We start from the raw sequence: 15,092 nt of genomic DNA on the forward strand, positions 1-15,092 counted from the left end.
TGCAGAAATGTTGGTAAGAGTTTAAAATTGTTATCGATTGCATACAGTATTTATTTATCAGTCACCGTTTGAAGATGCTTCACTTTTTCATTTACAATTGGAACTGCCATCTAATTGAAGAAGTATCATCAGATACGTCGTTATAACACCTACTATCTGATTAACGATGTGTTACAAAACGTGTAAACAGCTTTAATCATAAATGCATACAAATGATACGTACCGACATCAATAGAGATTCGTCAAGAGAATAAAGATTAAAGACGCAGAATTTTACGTTCTTATGGAGAAAGTAAATCGACAATACTTCCAACTAAACGATGAATAAGAATAATACAGGTTATAATTTCAAATGTGAATCAGTACATGGGCTCACCTGTCGTCCTATGAATTGGTTCGAGCAGCTGGCCATCGATTCGCTCACGATCTCCCCTGATACTCTGCTCTACAACACAGAATTAGAAGCGGTCACACATATCGTCGCATATCGATCCGTTCTGATAACGACCACAACGTAATCGTTAAGATCTTACCTCGGCAGCCGTGACACTGGCGGTCCGCAGTAGGATCGTTAAAGAGACAACGATCACGACCATCATAGTCGTGCAATGCACAGTTACCAAAACCGGCATAATAGCGATTGCGAAACCCCTGAAAACGTAGTAGCTGTATATGATCAACACGAAAAAGGCGTTGGTGATGCAGAAGAAGATCGGCAGCGAGTAAAAATCGGCAACGTCTCCGGACAAGTGGCACAGAAGCATGTGAATTTCTCGCAACCTCTTCAGTCTACCCGACGTTAGCTTGATCTCGTTGTTCGAATGTCTGTCCATCTCGATCGCGATATCGAGGGATTCGAGAAGCGAACGCAGATCGGTATTGAGAGATCGGTACAGGTGATACAGAAGCTTCAGGAGGACGCTATACTGCAGGAACACGGAATTGATGACGAAGTTGTAGAGGCTGATCGCTACGTAGTATGTCAGGAGATGAGCATCATCGTATGGAGTAGTGACTAACCACATGATTGTTGTTATGAAGGTCATCGACACAATGCCCTTGATACTCGGTAATATCGCGCTCAACTTTATATTTTTGTTTAAATAATAAATCGAAGAAAGTCTGTTAGCCAGGGCCACAGCCCTCTCTTGGCGAACGCAGAAGATGATCAGAACGATCAGAGTCGTGAAAACGAAGAAAATGAGGTGCGTCGTGTTGACGAACCTCTGGAAATCCATTCCAACGCTGACGTCAAAGTGAACCAGTATGGCGCATTGGTAGAAAGCGAAGATTGTCAAAATGACGAGAAATAGATTGTAGAGTATTCCAAATTTTGAATATGCGAATGAGACGTCGCTTGGCCGATTCTTCGTCGAATCGAGGGTCATTGGTGCGACGCCGAAAATTTTGTAGAAATAGAACAGGGACTTGAGGAACATCTCGTCGAAGTTGAAAAGAAAGCAGTGTGTGGACCACATTTTCATTTTTATGGTGCGATGCTTATTATTATCTTCTGCGTGTTGACTAAGGTATTACCGGTTTAGAAATGCAGAGCAGCCGTAGCTTTTTAATCATCATTTTGCGAAGATCGTTATCACATATATCGATTTTTTTATAAAATGTGAGTAGAGTTGATTAGATCTGCCACATTGTAATTCTAATACCTGCGAAAAGTAGTTTACAAAAATCTATATATGACAACCATCCGTGCAATATTCACTTAAATTAATTGTTTATCAAACACCTTCAACGAGAAGCCGATTATGAAGTGACAACCATGACGAAGTAGCTACTGCGTGCACCATGAAATAAAATTTCATTAAATTAAGGGACGATGTATTTTTGCTAATAAATCAATTTTCAATCGAACTGGTTTCGTTAAATTGCACCAGTATCACCAAATACGTTGATATAGAGCCTGCGATCTGGAAACAAAGCAGGAATTCAATTTTTTTCGTGTACGCTATAATAAATACTAATTTCACATACCGACATCACTAATTCCTCGTTTAGGGCGAACAGATTAAACACGCAAAACTTCAGCTCTTTGTGGAGCAAGTAATCCGCAAATTCTTTCAACTGAAAAGATGAATAGTCTTAATTTAAAAATAAAAAGACGTTTCTCGGTACATTCATACCCGACTCCGTATCTGTCGATTGTGGCCATAGACTGTAGATTCACTAACGATTTCTCCAGTGCGTTTACTCTAAAAATTATGAACAAAAAGTTTCTTTTTTGTAATCAAAAGAAAAAAAATCATTCAATCACCTCGCTAACGGTGAGACCAGCAGCCCTTGTGAGAATCGTCAACGAGACGGCAACGGTAACAACTTGCATGAACGTGCGCAAAATCAATACTACCATATTCCCCGAATGTTCCTTCCATATAAACAAGGCTCGCACGAAGTGATAACTGTACATAATCAGAGTTAAAAATGCATTGCTCAAACAGAGAAGCATCGGCAGCGAGTAAAAGTCGGACACTTCTCTGGAAACGTGGCTCAGCAACAAGTGAGTCACCCACACCGTCTGCAATCTTCTGAGTATTGTCTGAACACTGTTATTGAGAAATTGATTGAATTCGCCCACGAAGATCAGCGATTTATTGAGCGACGACAGTTCGGAGTTGAGAGATCGGTAAATATGATGAAGAAGCTTCAGAATCAGGCTGTATTGCATCAGCGTGGCTTGAATGATCGTGTTATAGACGTTTATGACTAGGAAGTAAATCAGGACTCGAGTTTCGTTCGAAGGAGTGACTGCGAAGTAGAGGATCGTCGTGACCGCGTTCGCCAAGACTATCCTCTTGATCGACGATAGTAGCTTGACCGATTTATCACTGCAGCTCACTTTCGTCATTGACAGATAATTAACAGTTTGCAGCCTGTTGGCGAGATCCACTGCTCTTTTCTGGTGAACGCAGACGTTGATCAGGATGAAGACCGAAGTGAAGATAGTGAAAACCGACTGTATGGTGTCAGTGATCTTCTCGAATTCGAGCCTGCCGACATAGTCGCTGTAGGCAAATGTTATCGCCAGATAAGTTGGCAGAGTTATCAAAATCGCGAGCGCAGCGTTGTACAGTACTCCGAGTTTCGAGGACAGAAAAATGATTTTATGAGCTTCTTTATTGTTCTTTTCGGTAGAGGTTGTATCGATGACCATCGGCGCGAGACCGAAGATTTTGAAGGCGTAAAATAGGCATTTTATAAACATCGCGTTCTGTGGTTAAAACGATGGATACTATGCTGCAAACGTGAACGCTATAACAATTGCGGTGTGCAGTAATTTAGTAACGTGGGCTATTATCCTCGAGTGTGCAATTATAAAGGCAACGATCGTACCGACAGATAAGTTTGCAAAGGTACTGGGGTAGTTGTGAAGACTTTAACTTTTTTTTTTTAATTATTGGGATGTACATGTTCTACATAATCAATTAAGCCGTCACATTTCATCATGATACTTTATGTAGCTGACGAAGGGGCGGTTTGCTGCGTCGAATTGCTTTCCTTGAACTGTAAAAGTATCACGAGATACGTGGATATTGAGCTAGCGATCTAGGAAAAAAACTGTCGTAAATATTCGCAGTCGTGCTATAACCGTTGACTTTACGTACCGACATCAGCAGCGACTCATTTATCGGGAAGAGATCGAACACAGTGAATTTAGCGTTCTTCTGCTGCAAGTAATGTAAAAAATCTCTTAACTGAAAACAAAATAATGGTTACTTTTTCGAACCCATTATTGGCATTGAAAAAAAAAACATTTCAACTTTATACATACTTGTCCTGAAATTGGCTGATTGCGTTGATTCATAATCGACTCACTGACAATCTCTCGCGTGATATTGCTCTGCAAAGACAATCGTTAAAATAAATAAAATTCAAAAAAATAGTCTTTCAGTTGTACCTCCTTCACAGTGCCTCCAGCAATTCGGGCCAGCGTCGATATCGCCAAGATGGTAAGGCCCAGCAACGTCAGAAAAAACGGCAGTACAAATCCATAATCTATCATTTTGTTCATCAATAGTAGTACCAACATAAAGTAGTAGAAGAATAGTACAAGTGTGAAAAAAGCGATCGCAAAGAGAAAAAATAACGGCAGAGAGTAAAAATCGCAGACGTCTTGAGAAACGCGGCTCACCGACGCGTGGATTTCGTACACCTGCATCAGCCGGCATTGAAGTTCATCGATCGGAAGTGAGATACTGGATGGATCGCGCCGATCGCGCGTGATCAGAAACGATCGTAAATCGGCATTGAGAGATCTGTAGAGATGCTGAAGAAGTTTGAGAACGAGACTGTACTGCAACGCCATAACGTAGATAGTGACGTTGGTGAAGTTGATGAAAAGATGATAGATCAGGTTTTGATGAACGAATGTAAAGGCGAAGAGACACAAGAGAAGCATCAGAACCATATGTATCGAAACGATTTTCTTCACCGACCGAAAAGCTCGATTGGGTCGAATTTTCGATTTCGAGAATAGACTTGTACTTTGGCTGTAGATAGAGTTAAGCTGGTTGGCTATCGCTACGGCTCTTTTCTGGTTGATGCACACATTGATCAGGATGAAGTAAAATGTCATTATCGTCGCAACTGCGTGCACTGTATCGATCACTCGCTCCAACTGCAACCTGTCGGTGTATTCCGTGTGATATGCCTCCTTGATCGTAACGCACGACGGGATTATAGCCAAACACACAAGGATAGCGTTGTGAAGTATTCCTAGTTTCGAGAACACGAAGTGAACATCCTGAGGTACGTCGTTGCTTTTCACGGCTGACGTGAAATCGATACCCATCGGTGAAGTACCGAAAATTTTGAACCAGTAAAAAAGGCACTTTAAAAAGAAAAAATCGCTGGTATAGTGAGGCTTGCAGATCATTCTTCGTTCGATATACTTTTACCGTTTAAATTGCTGTACAGCTGTGGCGCGTAAGTATCGTTACACGCAGTGTTGTATACCTTGAGTCACTTGAAGCAATTTCATTATTAGAGCAGAAATTGCATTGAGTTTTTTTGTACGAGAAATCGATGGAAGAAATAGCAGATCTAAATGATAATCAAAGATTGCAGATATAACAACGCAATTAACACAAAATATTCCTACATGCACTTGCTTGTTGGACATTTATAAATTCAGTGAAAGCCGAAGATGATCGTATCGAAATGCGTCTTTTATTTCTTCAAAATATTCGGACTCGCGACGATGCGACTCGATGAGAATGAGACGGTTCGAGATTCGTGGTGCAGCGGTTCCAAGAAAGGCCAGGTGTACAATGCAATTTTGACCTGTTCGATAATAGCGAGCAACTGCTACGTTGCTCGACTCGTGTACAAAGAGAACCTGAGCCACAGAGAGTTTGAAAAAACGTTCGATGTGGTTCAGTATGTTTACACCACCGTTACCGTCGCCGTCATTCTAACGGTGTTTTGCTTCTGTCAGGGACGTGCCGTACTGATAGCTAACAATTTAAGAAAGACGTACGTGCTCGTTGAAAATATCAACAGTCAGATGAGCAAAAAAGAAGAAGATCCTGTAATAAGTGGTTTGAAGAGGATCTGGATCACGAGTACGGTGATATGGATTTCAGTCGTCTTCACCACCTCTAAATTGCAATTCGCTGTGGTGATGTACTACATGACTGTGTATCCGTGTATTCTCATCGTCAACTGTGCTTTTCTGCAATACACTATCATCTTACACCTGTTGAAGCAGCTTTTCACTATTCTCAACGCAAACTTTCTTTACGTCTCGACGAGGCAGTCTGTTGTTACGAGAAAAGTGGAAGCAGCGCATTCAAGTTTTCAAGCTGCTGAGCAAAGCTCACAACAATTTTCAGATCTACGTAGATTGTACATGTTGTTGTGCGATTTGTCGATGGATGTGTCCAAATTCTACCATCTGATAATGTTATTTTGCGTAACGTACGTGTTCAGCACGTTAACGATGTGGTTGTATTACATCACTGCACCTCTTGTGACAGGAACTACCCCGTCTAAGTTACAATATATTCACAGTTTGATGATTGTGACGTATCATATTTTTATGCTGATTATATTGACGAAGAGTGTCGACGCTGTCGTTCAAGAGGTGAGAGATACAATAATTTTGAGATCGGAATAGTAATTTTCTGTAAATAATTAAGTGATCGATTTTAATGTTTTGAGAAGAATAAAAGAACAGGAGAAATAACCAATGGATGGTTGGCCAATTTGCAGAATCAACAGTTAATTAATGAGGTAAATGATTATTTTAGTATAAACTAAAGATTAATTTTGCAGTTCATTCATAAGTATATGTTTCCGTTCAGCTAAATCTTTTTTCGAATTATTTACTTCACAAAAATGTGAGTTTCACTGCGTATGGGCTATTTTCATTGGATGAATCTCTTTTGATGTCCGTAAGTACTATTAATACAGAAAAAATTCCTTTTTTTGTAACATTTAACGAGGTTCCAATTCAGATTACAGGCTCAATCACCACTTACTTAGTCATACTTTTGCAATTTCAATAAAGTAAACTGAAACGCCTCGTATCGTTTCAAAACACCAAGTTTGAAGACTAAAGTATGCACAAACGCATGGCTATTGCAATGTACAGACAACAGACGACAACAAACACATTTCATAATAATTTATTTAGACGGGAAAGAGGCGCGTTGTTGTGTTGAATTGCTATCTTTAAACTGTAAAAGTATCACCAGATATGTGCATATTGAAGTTGCGATCTAGAAAAAAAAAATCGCCTATAAATATTCAGAATCAAGCTGTAAAACCGCAGTGACTTTACATACCGACATCACCAATGACTCATTTATCGGGAAAAGATCGAATACAGTGAAGTTCACGTTCTACTGCTTCAAAAAATGCAAAAAATAACGGTCTATCCATGCACTATCGTCATTAATTTTACTTTTCTGCAATACAGCTTGATCTTGCAACTGTTGAAACAAGAGTTTGCGATTCTCAATGCAAACTTCCAGTATGTCATTCGAAGAAGATTAAGAGAAACAGCATCGAATCTTCATCAAGCTTGTTGTAGAGAAAGAACTACGACATTCCCTCCAGATCTTTATAAATTGTACATGTCATTGTGCGATTTGTTGATGGATGTGTCGAAATTTTACTACTTGGTAATGCAATTTGGCGTATCATAAGTTTTCATGACGTTAACGATATGGCTGTTTGTGGTGATCGATCCTGTTATAAACGGAATTATGACGCAACCGATCTCCGAGTACGTACATTCTTTGATGATTTTTATTCAACATCGCATTATGCTGATCATTTTATCGAAGAGCGTCAATGACGTCGTTTTAGAGGTAAGAGCTTTTTGATACAAACTTATGCGGCTGTAACGTAGGTTTAGCCATGACGACGTGATTTTTTAACAGAGCAAGAAAACGGCCGAGATAATGAGTAGGTGTTTAACAAACTTAAAAAATGAACAACTGATAAACGAGGTGAGTATTCGGATGTAAAACGAATGGGAAAGATTCAAGGATGTTCATGTGATTTCTTTTACCAGCTTAATCTTTTCTCGAGTTATTTATTTCACAAAGATGTGAGTTTTTCCGTTTATGGGTTTTTTTCGTTGGATGAATTTCTTGTGATATCCGTAAGTGTATCGTTGTATCGTAATAGTATTAACAGGAAATGTCTATTTTTTGATATTATATCAGACCCAAATCCAGATTGCAGGTTCCATCACTACTTACATAGTGATACTTTTACAATTTCATAAATCCAGTGGACAGCCCAACTAAAACTTATTGTTTATAGTAAAAAGAATCTGATAAAAAATTAATTTAAATATGTATGGATTATTCAAGAATATTGTGTAACGTGCGTATAGAACATGTTTTACAGAATATATTTATTTTTGTTATTTTATTGGTGGTTATGTATGTACATACAGTTTTGTACAAAAATCAATGTGAAATAATATGGTCGCAAATGTAAATTGTTCTTGGACACGGTGTGCGAGCGTAGTGAGTGCAAATAAATGTTCTGAGTTTTATTGAAATAATCAATTAAACTTTGGTGTGTTTAATACATTTTTAAAGTACATACGTATGTTTCAGATCACACTGTATATTTTCAAAATTTTCATTTTTTAGTAGAGTCTACTTCGAATTCAAGGAGTATCACCAAATACGTTGTTATTGAACCAACAATCTAATAATAAGTTATATTAATCATTTAAAATGAATAAAAATTTTCACAGCTAGAATTGCAAAGATTTTTTAATTACATACCGATATCAACAAGGACTCGTTCAACGGAAAAAGATTGAACACGCTAAAATGTACATCTTTGTGCAGCAAATAATTAGAAAATACGTTCAACTATAAGAGAAGGCAAAATTTGTTAAAAAAATGTAAAACAACGATTAATTGAAAATGAATCTTACGATTTACCTGTCGTTCGATTTCGTGATCCTGACAGTCGTCGATCGACCCGCTGACGATTTCTCCCGTGCTTTTGCTCTGCCAAAGATAATAACAATCGTTTGAATGAAAATTGAAATTTTTATTTAAAAATTCCATCAATCGATACCTCGACAGCAGTGACACCAGCATCCCTAACAAGTATCGTCATCGACACGGCAAGTAAAGTGACCAGCGTCACACAATTCAATATCACCAAGATTGGTTTTTCGTTGATATTCCACACAATCAACGTCATTACGACATAGTAGCAGTATATGATCTGCGTGAGGAACACATGTGTCACGCAGAACAACATCGGTAGCGAGTAAAAATTGGATACATCCTGTGAAATCTGGCACAGAGTCGCGTGAATCTGACGCAGATGTTTCAGTCTCTTCAACATCAAGTGGCAGTTGTTGTCGTCAGAAATCGAAGACGACTTTTTGAGAAGCGATGATAAATCGGCATTGACAGATCGGTAGAGCTGCTGAAGAAGCTTCAAAACAAGGCTGTACTGCAGCAGCATCGCGTGAATGATGATGTTGTAGAAACTCATAACGATGAAGTAGCTCAGGTACTGATATTCTTCCGGAGGAGTTGAGGCGACCCAAACGATCGTCGTTACTAAATTGACGAACACGATCTTTTTGATGTACGAGATGATCGTGTTTCTTCTTACATCGTCGCCTACGTCGATCGCCAGATCCATTATCACACTGTGTATACTACTAAGTTGATTGGCGAGTATAGCGGCTCTTTTCTGTCGAACGCAGATGTTGACGATAATGAAGGTGGACGTGATCATGGCGAATGTAGACTGCGCTTCGTCGATGACCTTCTCCAGCTCGATGTTTTTGGTGTATTCCGAGGAGGTCAGGTAGCGAACGGTCATGTACGACGGATAGACCGTAAGACAGGCGATGATTCCGTTGTAAAACACACCAAGTTTTGAAGCTACGAAACGAACATATCGAGGGCTATCCTTTTCTGGCGCAGGACTGTTGTCGATTGCCATCGGAGCGACTCCCAAAAACTTCAAGACGTAGAACAGACATTTCAGAAACAGATCGTCACACTTTGAACGTCGCATCGCTGGAAAGGTTTGCCATGCACTGTGTACGATCACGTGAATATTTTTTCCACAAGTTGGAATACGAATAATAATAAACAGTTTTATCAAGAAGAGCAATTTATCTGCAGTGTTAGAAGGCAAGAACATTTTGACAGAAGGTGCCTTCACATGCGACTACGGTAGAAAAAAATGAGAGCGAAAATGCATTTACTTGCATTAGCCTGGCAGCAGAAGATCGCGTGTAAATTAACACTGGCGTTTTTAATTATGCGCAGCAGCTAGTTGATGTCTCTTTATCTGTATATACGAATTAGAACGAAAGTGCTCAGAGCTTACACTTGAAATGCATTACGTATAGATTAAATAAGTTCATATGGTAATGAATTTCCAACAAATTTTTTTTACTTTGTTTATTGATTATAAAAGATAAAAACAGTCAATTATTAAAAGTGAACGTTGGCAAAACCATTTTTTCACATTCATCTATGACAGTACTCTACGTAGTATAAACAATTAAAACTTATTAAATACAGTAGGATACAATAATGAATAAATTAAGGCACTTGTAAGTTGTACCACGAGCAATTTGTATATCTACAATTTATCAAGGCAGAGAACGAAGTAAATAAGAAAACGTTCAATTAGAGGAGCGTATATGTTGGCGAATCTTTGGTCGTCTTTACATGTCATGATGAATTGGAAATCTGAAAGCAAAACGAGACTTCATGTAAAATTGATCAAACAGAGAAAGGACAGTACATTTTCATTTATTAATCACTATTTTGTGTATAAATCAGATAGCAAATACTGAATAATAATCATGGCACTCAGAGATCTTGGTGGTTTGCTAATGTCATCATTTGCATTTATAAAGAAATATGATATTATCTTGATCCTTATTCTTACCTGAGCAAACTATCCAAGTTCTATCATCAATTGTAGCCATTTATAGTTGAATTCAAGCAGGATTCGCAACTCTGTAAAAAAACGTTTGCATTGAGATTTCATTCGTAAATATGTATATTTGTCAGAGATTTACTTTAAGTAGTACAATCAGCTAGCAAATACTAAAAACATAATCATAGCACTCAGAGATCTTGGTGGTTGCTAATGTCATCATGATATAAGTTTATAATAAAAAGACAATTTTTTTTTAAACTAACAGAGCTTTAGAATACAAATAATATTACTCACATTTTATCGTTTGATAATACTGTGAATATCTGGATGAAACGTCTAAAAATATACAAACACTCATTAACTTAAAGAAGAGAATAGAACCCAGCAGTTAATTTTCTAACAAAAGATTCAGATAGCAAATACTAAAAGTATAATCATGGCTCTCAGAGATCTTGGTGGTTGCTAATGTCATCATTATGATGATTTAAATAAAAACTACTTTTACTCAAACGAATATATTTACCTTAGCATTTTGTTTTAGTCCGTGGCTTCATCAGATGATTTTTTTCGAATTTTGGATGAACCAAGCAAAACTGCAATAACAATTTAAATACATAAGCGAAGTTGTAATATATTCTCGAGATTATGTGTATCAACAGTAATTTTCAGATTAGCAAATACGAATAAATGTAATCATGGCATTCAGAGATCTTGGTGGTTGCATGTTTCACCATGTCATGTCAGTTTTGTTTTTACAAGGTATATAATACAAATTTAAACTCACCATAAATTGATACGACAGATCGTAAACATTGGGCACAGATAAATCCAATCTGAAACATTTAAAATATTATTACTACAGATCTCTAATTAGCGATATAGGTTTGTTTCGAAAAATCGCTTTCAGATAGCAAATACTGAAATATAATCATGGCTTTCAGAGATCTTGGTGGTTGCTAATGTCATCATTTGCATTTATAAAGAAATATGATATTATCTTGATCTTTATTCTTACCTGAGCAAACTATCCATGTTTTACCATAAATTGTAGCCATTTAATGTTGAATTCAAGCAGGATTCGCAACTCTGTAAAAAAACGTTTGCATTGAGATTTCATTCGTAAATATGTATATTTGTCAGAGATTTACTTTAAGTAGTACAATCAGCTAGCAAATACTAAAAACATAATCATAGCACTCAGAGATCTTGGTGGTTGCTAATGTCATCATTACACAAATTACAGATTTTATTACTACTTGAGAAGTATTAACAGTGATATTAAATTTTACTTACAATTTCAATTTTTTCAATCTTCTTCAACTGTGTAGCCATCATCTGTCCTCATAATCAGAAAAGTTCATTTTATTTACTTCGTATTACTAAAACTGTTGTTATTCTAAAACCCAAGGTCCGTGCTATATAATACTTTTGTAAACTTTCAAATGAAGAGCAGTAATTGGTATCACAGATATTCTGAAACAATAAAAATAAATTGTTGAAATCTTGCCAGATTGAAATGAAACAATGAATAAATATGATATAATTTTTCAGATTAGCAAATACTGGAAATAATCATAGCATTCATAGATCTTGGTGGTAAATGATATCATCACAACAAAATACTTTTTAAACAAAATTTTGATAAATCAATGTAAAATACTTACATTTATTAAATTATTTACACGATGATTGAAATAAAATTCATTTTAAACTTCGACAGCCTTGATAGCGAACTGGACATCGTCCGTAGAAACGTTTAAAAGTAGTCTCTGATGTACGTCAAGTCTTGAGTGTTCGCACAATAGCAATCTCCAAGCACCCAGTCTTGCGCACATAGCAAGTGCTTCGGTGACATTAGGTGTCTTTTCTCCTACACAAACAAACCAAACTTTAGCAAATAATTCAATCAACATACACTATGAAGAACAGAAAGTGTCGTACCATTAAGTGTGCATAAAGGGCCAAGTTGCAAATAGACATTTTGAAAAACGACCTCTTCAACGCCAGTACGGTGAACTTCAGAACAGACGGCCTGAAGAAAAACCCTTTCCATCTCCGAGCAATGCTTAATAGCCTGGATTTTCGGACTGGCGATCATTTCATCCACTGCTCTTTTGACGTCAATCATAGAGACTATCTCCCGATCATTGTTCTCGGCAATTTCAGTCGCTCTGCGACAGATATCTAAAGCTCTGCGAGCGTCACCGGAAACAGCGGCAACTTTTCTATGAAAATAAAGGCAGAATCGTTAGTTTTTTCCATTTGTTGGCATAAAACATTGAATACTTCAACAATGTAAAAGTGCATTACCGAGCTACTAGCTGAATTGTCTCGCCTCCAAAAGCGTTGAAACCTCGTAGTCTTGAAGCCACGATCTCTTCCAGCTGTTTGTAATTGTAGGGTGGGAAAGTTAATCTACTTAATCCGAGACGCGAGGTGACTTTACCCATCAAAACTCTTTCCGGCAGATCCATGGTATTCGCTATGGTGACGACAACCAATTTGGCACCCGTTTTCGTAGGCCAGTCCAAGAGATTGTAAACAACGTCTTGACGTTTAGTGCACAATAGATCCAACTGAAACAAATTGTATGCTGCTTGATTCCACATCAATTAATAAATGGTAAATGAAAAATTTAAAAAAGTACCTCGTCTACAAGCAATAAAGTCATGCCTCTCTTGGAATTAGACTTGCTAAATCTTTCTTGCAACAATTTGTGAGCTTCTTCCCACGTCGTTTTCTGGCCAGTCAATTGCTTCCAGATTTGTACATAAGCTTGACGTGGCTCTGACAATTTCATTCCATTGATATCTATGAATTCAAAATTAGTCAGTTTTCCAGCATCCATTGACTTTTTTAAGCAGCGTATGACCTCGTTTACAGTAGCGGTTTTGCCAGTTCCTGGTACTCCACTTATGTAAATACATCTGTAAAAAATGTATAATTAATACATTGGATTCTTTTTTCAACCAATTAAAAATATAGAAATGTAAAACATACCCTCCACTTTTATCAGATAATCTAGCATGTAAGAAACTGTAAATATCATTGAATTGCTCTTCTCTGCAAGGCAATGATTTTGGAAGAACGCTAACGTGCAGTTTGAGACGAGCTTCTTGCAGTGGTGTACTAGGTTTGACTATATTTACTGTTCTTTGATGCATAGACGGTGTTAAGCACATTTTAGCCATTGACTTAGTAGGAGTTTCCATAGAAATTTTCTTTGTGTTCTTGGAAGGTGTCTTTGGAATATTTGGTTTATTCCTATTATTTTCTTTACAACTAAGGACAAAGTCCTCATCATCATCAGAAAATTGAGAATCATCTGAGCTTTCATTATCTTCTTCCTCACTATATGTTTTATCATTATCATCTACTCGTTTAGGACGTTTTGGAGATTTGTTAGCATTTTTCATTAAATTTTCATCTCCTTCATCTTCTGATAATTCAGCTTCATTGTTATTACCTCTTTTTCTCCACATTTTTTCATGATTTGGCTTGATTGATCGTCTTGGATCAAATTGTTGATTGGATAAATAGTTTTCATTCAAATTTACACATGACTTTCGGCGAAGCTCACGCTTTTCTGAAATACTTGGTTCTTCCACATCCATAGTTTTTGATACTGCAGAATTTTTTCTTGGTGTTTGTCCATTATTATTTGGCTGAATCGACTTTCTAAATTTTGTCCCTGATTCTAGGATTCTTTCACATTGTTTTTGATAAACTGATTTTCTTTTTGTTGAATTTTTCTCATTCTGCTTCAAACCTAGTTCAAATTGAATAGTATCGTTGTATCCTGGATTTGATCGTATTAACCGCAAGGTAATGGATTGATCATCCTTTTCTAATACCTTGCAATGATAAAATTCAGGCTTACCAGAGCATTTGTCTTCTTCTTCACCTGAGCTACAATTAAGATCTTTATCGATATCCTGTTTTGTCAACTTCTTTCGAACATTTGTTTTTGGAGTTCGATTTAAATTTGATGTTGTCGATGCATTGCTGATTGTTGACTTTCTCCTTGTTTGGGGAGTCCCAGCTAAATTCAAAATACAAAGTTGTATTTCTCGACACATATTGATCTTATGAACTATTACGAAGATAGAGAGATATACTTACAATTGGCATCATCCTTTTTCTTTGTACTTCTCCGCATTTTCTTCTCTCTGAAAGCAAAAAATGTTATTATTAGTAGAGATAAGTATTTTAAGTATTTTGCTTGGCCCGTATCAAATGTAACTCCATTTTTAACACAAGTACTTATAGAAAGAAAAAGAAATTCTCAAATTAGAAAATCTGATATATTCTTCACAAAGTCCATCAATTCAACTCACAATTTCGAGTTATCTACCTAATAAACCAGAATAAAATCCGAAAAGTCCACGTGCCACGTGGAGCACCAAGAGAACCACGAGTCCAGCTGATCGCAACTAGCAACAACTTTTTCAAAACTACGAAAAATCTCGGAAAAACTACAACTCAACGTCCGCCGAGAAATCGCTTGTATAAAATTCGCGTAAAACGGAGTAAAACATCGCCGATTTCGGCGCGAATAAACTCACCAAGCAGCGCAGGCCTGCTGAACGTGGACGAACCATTTTGAGCGGGAAACGGAAATGAGACTATACTCGGCGCCCCCTCGACGAGGGAATTTAAGCCGCGAAGTGCTGCTGTGCTGC

The 15,092-nt window shown here is 37.3% G+C and overlaps 6 protein-coding genes and 1 pseudogene across 14 annotated transcripts; 2 read left to right on the forward strand and 5 right to left on the reverse strand.

Moving 5' to 3' along the window:
* Positions 1-87: 87 nt before the first annotated feature.
* On the reverse strand, positions 88-1,484 carry Gr23 (gustatory receptor 23). Its single transcript, NM_001190768.1, has 4 exons — positions 534-1,484; positions 377-445; positions 224-313; positions 88-156 (listed from the first exon to the last, which is right to left on the reverse strand). Exons 1-4 carry the CDS (start codon positions 1,482-1,484, stop codon positions 88-90), a joined length of 1,179 nt encoding a protein of 392 aa, NP_001177697.1.
* A 369-nt stretch (positions 1,485-1,853) lies between these two features.
* Positions 1,854-3,217, reverse strand: Gr22 (gustatory receptor 22). The gene is made up of 4 exons (NM_001190515.1): positions 2,270-3,217; positions 2,139-2,207; positions 1,990-2,079; positions 1,854-1,925 (listed from the first exon to the last, which is right to left on the reverse strand). The coding sequence occupies exons 1-4, from the start codon at positions 3,215-3,217 to the stop codon at positions 1,854-1,856; spliced, it is 1,179 nt and encodes a 392-aa protein (NP_001177444.1).
* Positions 3,218-3,465: 248 nt separating this feature from the next.
* Gr21 (gustatory receptor 21) lies at positions 3,466-4,888 on the reverse strand. The gene is made up of 4 exons (NM_001190514.1): positions 3,911-4,888; positions 3,785-3,853; positions 3,618-3,707; positions 3,466-3,558 (listed from the first exon to the last, which is right to left on the reverse strand). Exons 1-4 carry the CDS (start codon positions 4,886-4,888, stop codon positions 3,466-3,468), a joined length of 1,230 nt encoding a protein of 409 aa, NP_001177443.1.
* Positions 4,877-7,578, forward strand: Gr20 (gustatory receptor 20). 3 transcript variants are annotated; one of them, XM_031930265.2, is made up of 6 exons: positions 4,877-6,097; positions 6,175-6,246; positions 6,318-6,407; positions 6,471-7,328; positions 7,401-7,469; positions 7,535-7,578. In XM_031930265.2, the coding sequence occupies exons 1-4, from the start codon at positions 5,159-5,161 to the stop codon at positions 6,519-6,521; spliced, it is 1,152 nt and encodes a 383-aa protein (XP_031786125.1). In that variant the 5' UTR covers positions 4,877-5,158; the 3' UTR covers positions 6,522-7,328; positions 7,401-7,469; positions 7,535-7,578. The 3 variants fall into 3 exon arrangements, with proteins under 3 accessions (XP_031786125.1, XP_016845184.2, NP_001177442.1); XM_016989695.3 differs by having other exon boundaries at positions 6,178-6,246; NM_001190513.1 differs by lacking the exons at positions 7,401-7,469; positions 7,535-7,578 and having other exon boundaries at positions 5,159-6,097; positions 6,471-6,521.
* Gr19PSE (gustatory receptor 19 pseudogene) lies at positions 6,896-7,772 on the forward strand (annotated as a pseudogene).
* Gr18 (gustatory receptor 18) lies at positions 8,116-11,636 on the reverse strand. 2 transcript variants are annotated; one of them, XM_031930251.1, is made up of 8 exons: positions 11,588-11,636; positions 11,450-11,496; positions 11,329-11,366; positions 11,195-11,243; positions 8,566-9,684; positions 8,427-8,495; positions 8,265-8,354; positions 8,116-8,184 (listed from the first exon to the last, which is right to left on the reverse strand). In XM_031930251.1, exons 1-8 carry the CDS (start codon positions 11,634-11,636, stop codon positions 8,116-8,118), a joined length of 1,530 nt encoding a protein of 509 aa, XP_031786111.1. The 2 variants fall into 2 exon arrangements, with proteins under 2 accessions (XP_031786111.1, NP_001177642.1); NM_001190713.1 differs by lacking the exons at positions 11,195-11,243; positions 11,329-11,366; positions 11,450-11,496; positions 11,588-11,636 and having other exon boundaries at positions 8,566-9,657.
* LOC100121366 (origin recognition complex subunit 1) lies at positions 9,906-15,063 on the reverse strand. 6 transcript variants are annotated; one of them, XM_016989883.2, is made up of 15 exons: positions 14,976-15,063; positions 14,533-14,579; positions 14,291-14,452; positions 13,411-14,179; positions 13,058-13,337; positions 12,721-12,986; positions 12,352-12,635; positions 12,075-12,280; positions 11,704-11,883; positions 11,426-11,496; positions 11,195-11,243; positions 10,934-11,003; positions 10,705-10,746; positions 10,417-10,487; positions 9,906-10,214 (listed from the first exon to the last, which is right to left on the reverse strand). In XM_016989883.2, exons 2-8 carry the CDS (start codon positions 14,567-14,569, stop codon positions 12,117-12,119), a joined length of 1,962 nt encoding a protein of 653 aa, XP_016845372.1. In that variant the 5' UTR covers positions 14,570-14,579; positions 14,976-15,063; the 3' UTR covers positions 9,906-10,214; positions 10,417-10,487; positions 10,705-10,746; positions 10,934-11,003; positions 11,195-11,243; positions 11,426-11,496; positions 11,704-11,883; positions 12,075-12,116. The 6 variants fall into 6 exon arrangements, with proteins under 6 accessions (XP_016845372.1, XP_016845369.1, XP_016845371.1 ...); XM_016989880.2 differs by having other exon boundaries at positions 13,411-14,452; XM_016989882.2 differs by lacking the exon at positions 14,976-15,063 and adding an exon at positions 14,765-14,969 and having other exon boundaries at positions 13,411-14,452.
* Between the last annotated feature and the right edge of the window lie 29 nt (positions 15,064-15,092).

Source organism: Nasonia vitripennis, chromosome 4 (genome assembly GCF_009193385.2).
Source record: "Nasonia vitripennis strain AsymCx chromosome 4, Nvit_psr_1.1, whole genome shotgun sequence".
NCBI lineage: Eukaryota > Metazoa > Arthropoda > Insecta > Hymenoptera > Pteromalidae > Nasonia > Nasonia vitripennis.

Excerpts from the sequence above, each read along its gene's own strand:
- Gr18 (XM_031930251.1), bottom strand. The coding sequence starts at position 11,636 with ATGACATTAGCAACCACCAAGATCTCTGAGTGCTATGATTATGTTTTT. Across the intron at positions 9,685-11,194 it reads ATCTGTCGTATCAATTTATG|TCGCATGTGAAGGCACCTTC; the intron begins GTGAGTTTAAAT and ends TTTCTACCGTAG. Across the intron at positions 8,496-8,565 it reads CTGGTGTCACTGCTGTCGAG|AGCAAAAGCACGGGAGAAAT; the intron begins GTATCGATTGAT and ends TATCTTTGGCAG.
- Gr21 (NM_001190514.1), bottom strand. The coding sequence starts at position 4,888 with ATGATCTGCAAGCCTCACTATACCAGCGATTTTTTCTTTTTAAAGTGC. Across the intron at positions 3,854-3,910 it reads CTGGAGGCACTGTGAAGGAG|AGCAATATCACGCGAGAGAT; the intron begins GTACAACTGAAA and ends TTGTCTTTGCAG. Across the intron at positions 3,708-3,784 it reads ATCAGCCAATTTCAGGACAA|TTAAGAGATTTTTTACATTA; the intron begins GTATGTATAAAG and ends TTTTGTTTTCAG.
- Gr20 (XM_031930265.2), top strand. The coding sequence starts at position 5,159 with ATGATCGTATCGAAATGCGTCTTTTATTTCTTCAAAATATTCGGACTC. Across the intron at positions 6,247-6,317 it reads ATCAACAGTTAATTAATGAG|CTAAATCTTTTTTCGAATTA; the intron begins GTAAATGATTAT and ends GTTTCCGTTCAG. Across the intron at positions 6,408-6,470 it reads ATGAATCTCTTTTGATGTCC|ATTACAGGCTCAATCACCAC; the intron begins GTAAGTACTATT and ends GTTCCAATTCAG.
- Gr23 (NM_001190768.1), bottom strand. The coding sequence starts at position 1,484 with ATGAAAATGTGGTCCACACACTGCTTTCTTTTCAACTTCGACGAGATG. Across the intron at positions 446-533 it reads CCAGTGTCACGGCTGCCGAG|AGCAGAGTATCAGGGGAGAT; the intron begins GTAAGATCTTAA and ends TCTGTGTTGTAG. Across the intron at positions 157-223 it reads ACGAATCTCTATTGATGTCG|ATAGTAGGTGTTATAACGAC; the intron begins GTACGTATCATT and ends ATCGTTAATCAG.
- Gr22 (NM_001190515.1), bottom strand. The coding sequence starts at position 3,217 with ATGTTTATAAAATGCCTATTTTACGCCTTCAAAATCTTCGGTCTCGCG. Across the intron at positions 2,208-2,269 it reads CTGGTCTCACCGTTAGCGAG|AGTAAACGCACTGGAGAAAT; the intron begins GTGATTGAATGA and ends CATAATTTTTAG. Across the intron at positions 2,080-2,138 it reads ATCGACAGATACGGAGTCGG|TTGAAAGAATTTGCGGATTA; the intron begins GTATGAATGTAC and ends TCATCTTTTCAG.
- LOC100121366 (XM_031930299.1), bottom strand. The coding sequence starts at position 14,569 with ATGCGGAGAAGTACAAAGAAAAAGGATGATGCCAATT. Across the intron at positions 13,338-13,410 it reads TTATCTGATAAAAGTGGAGG|ATGTATTTACATAAGTGGAG; the intron begins GTATGTTTTACA and ends CATTTTTTACAG. Across the intron at positions 12,636-12,720 it reads ACAATTCAGCTAGTAGCTCG|AAAAGTTGCCGCTGTTTCCG; the intron begins GTAATGCACTTT and ends TTATTTTCATAG.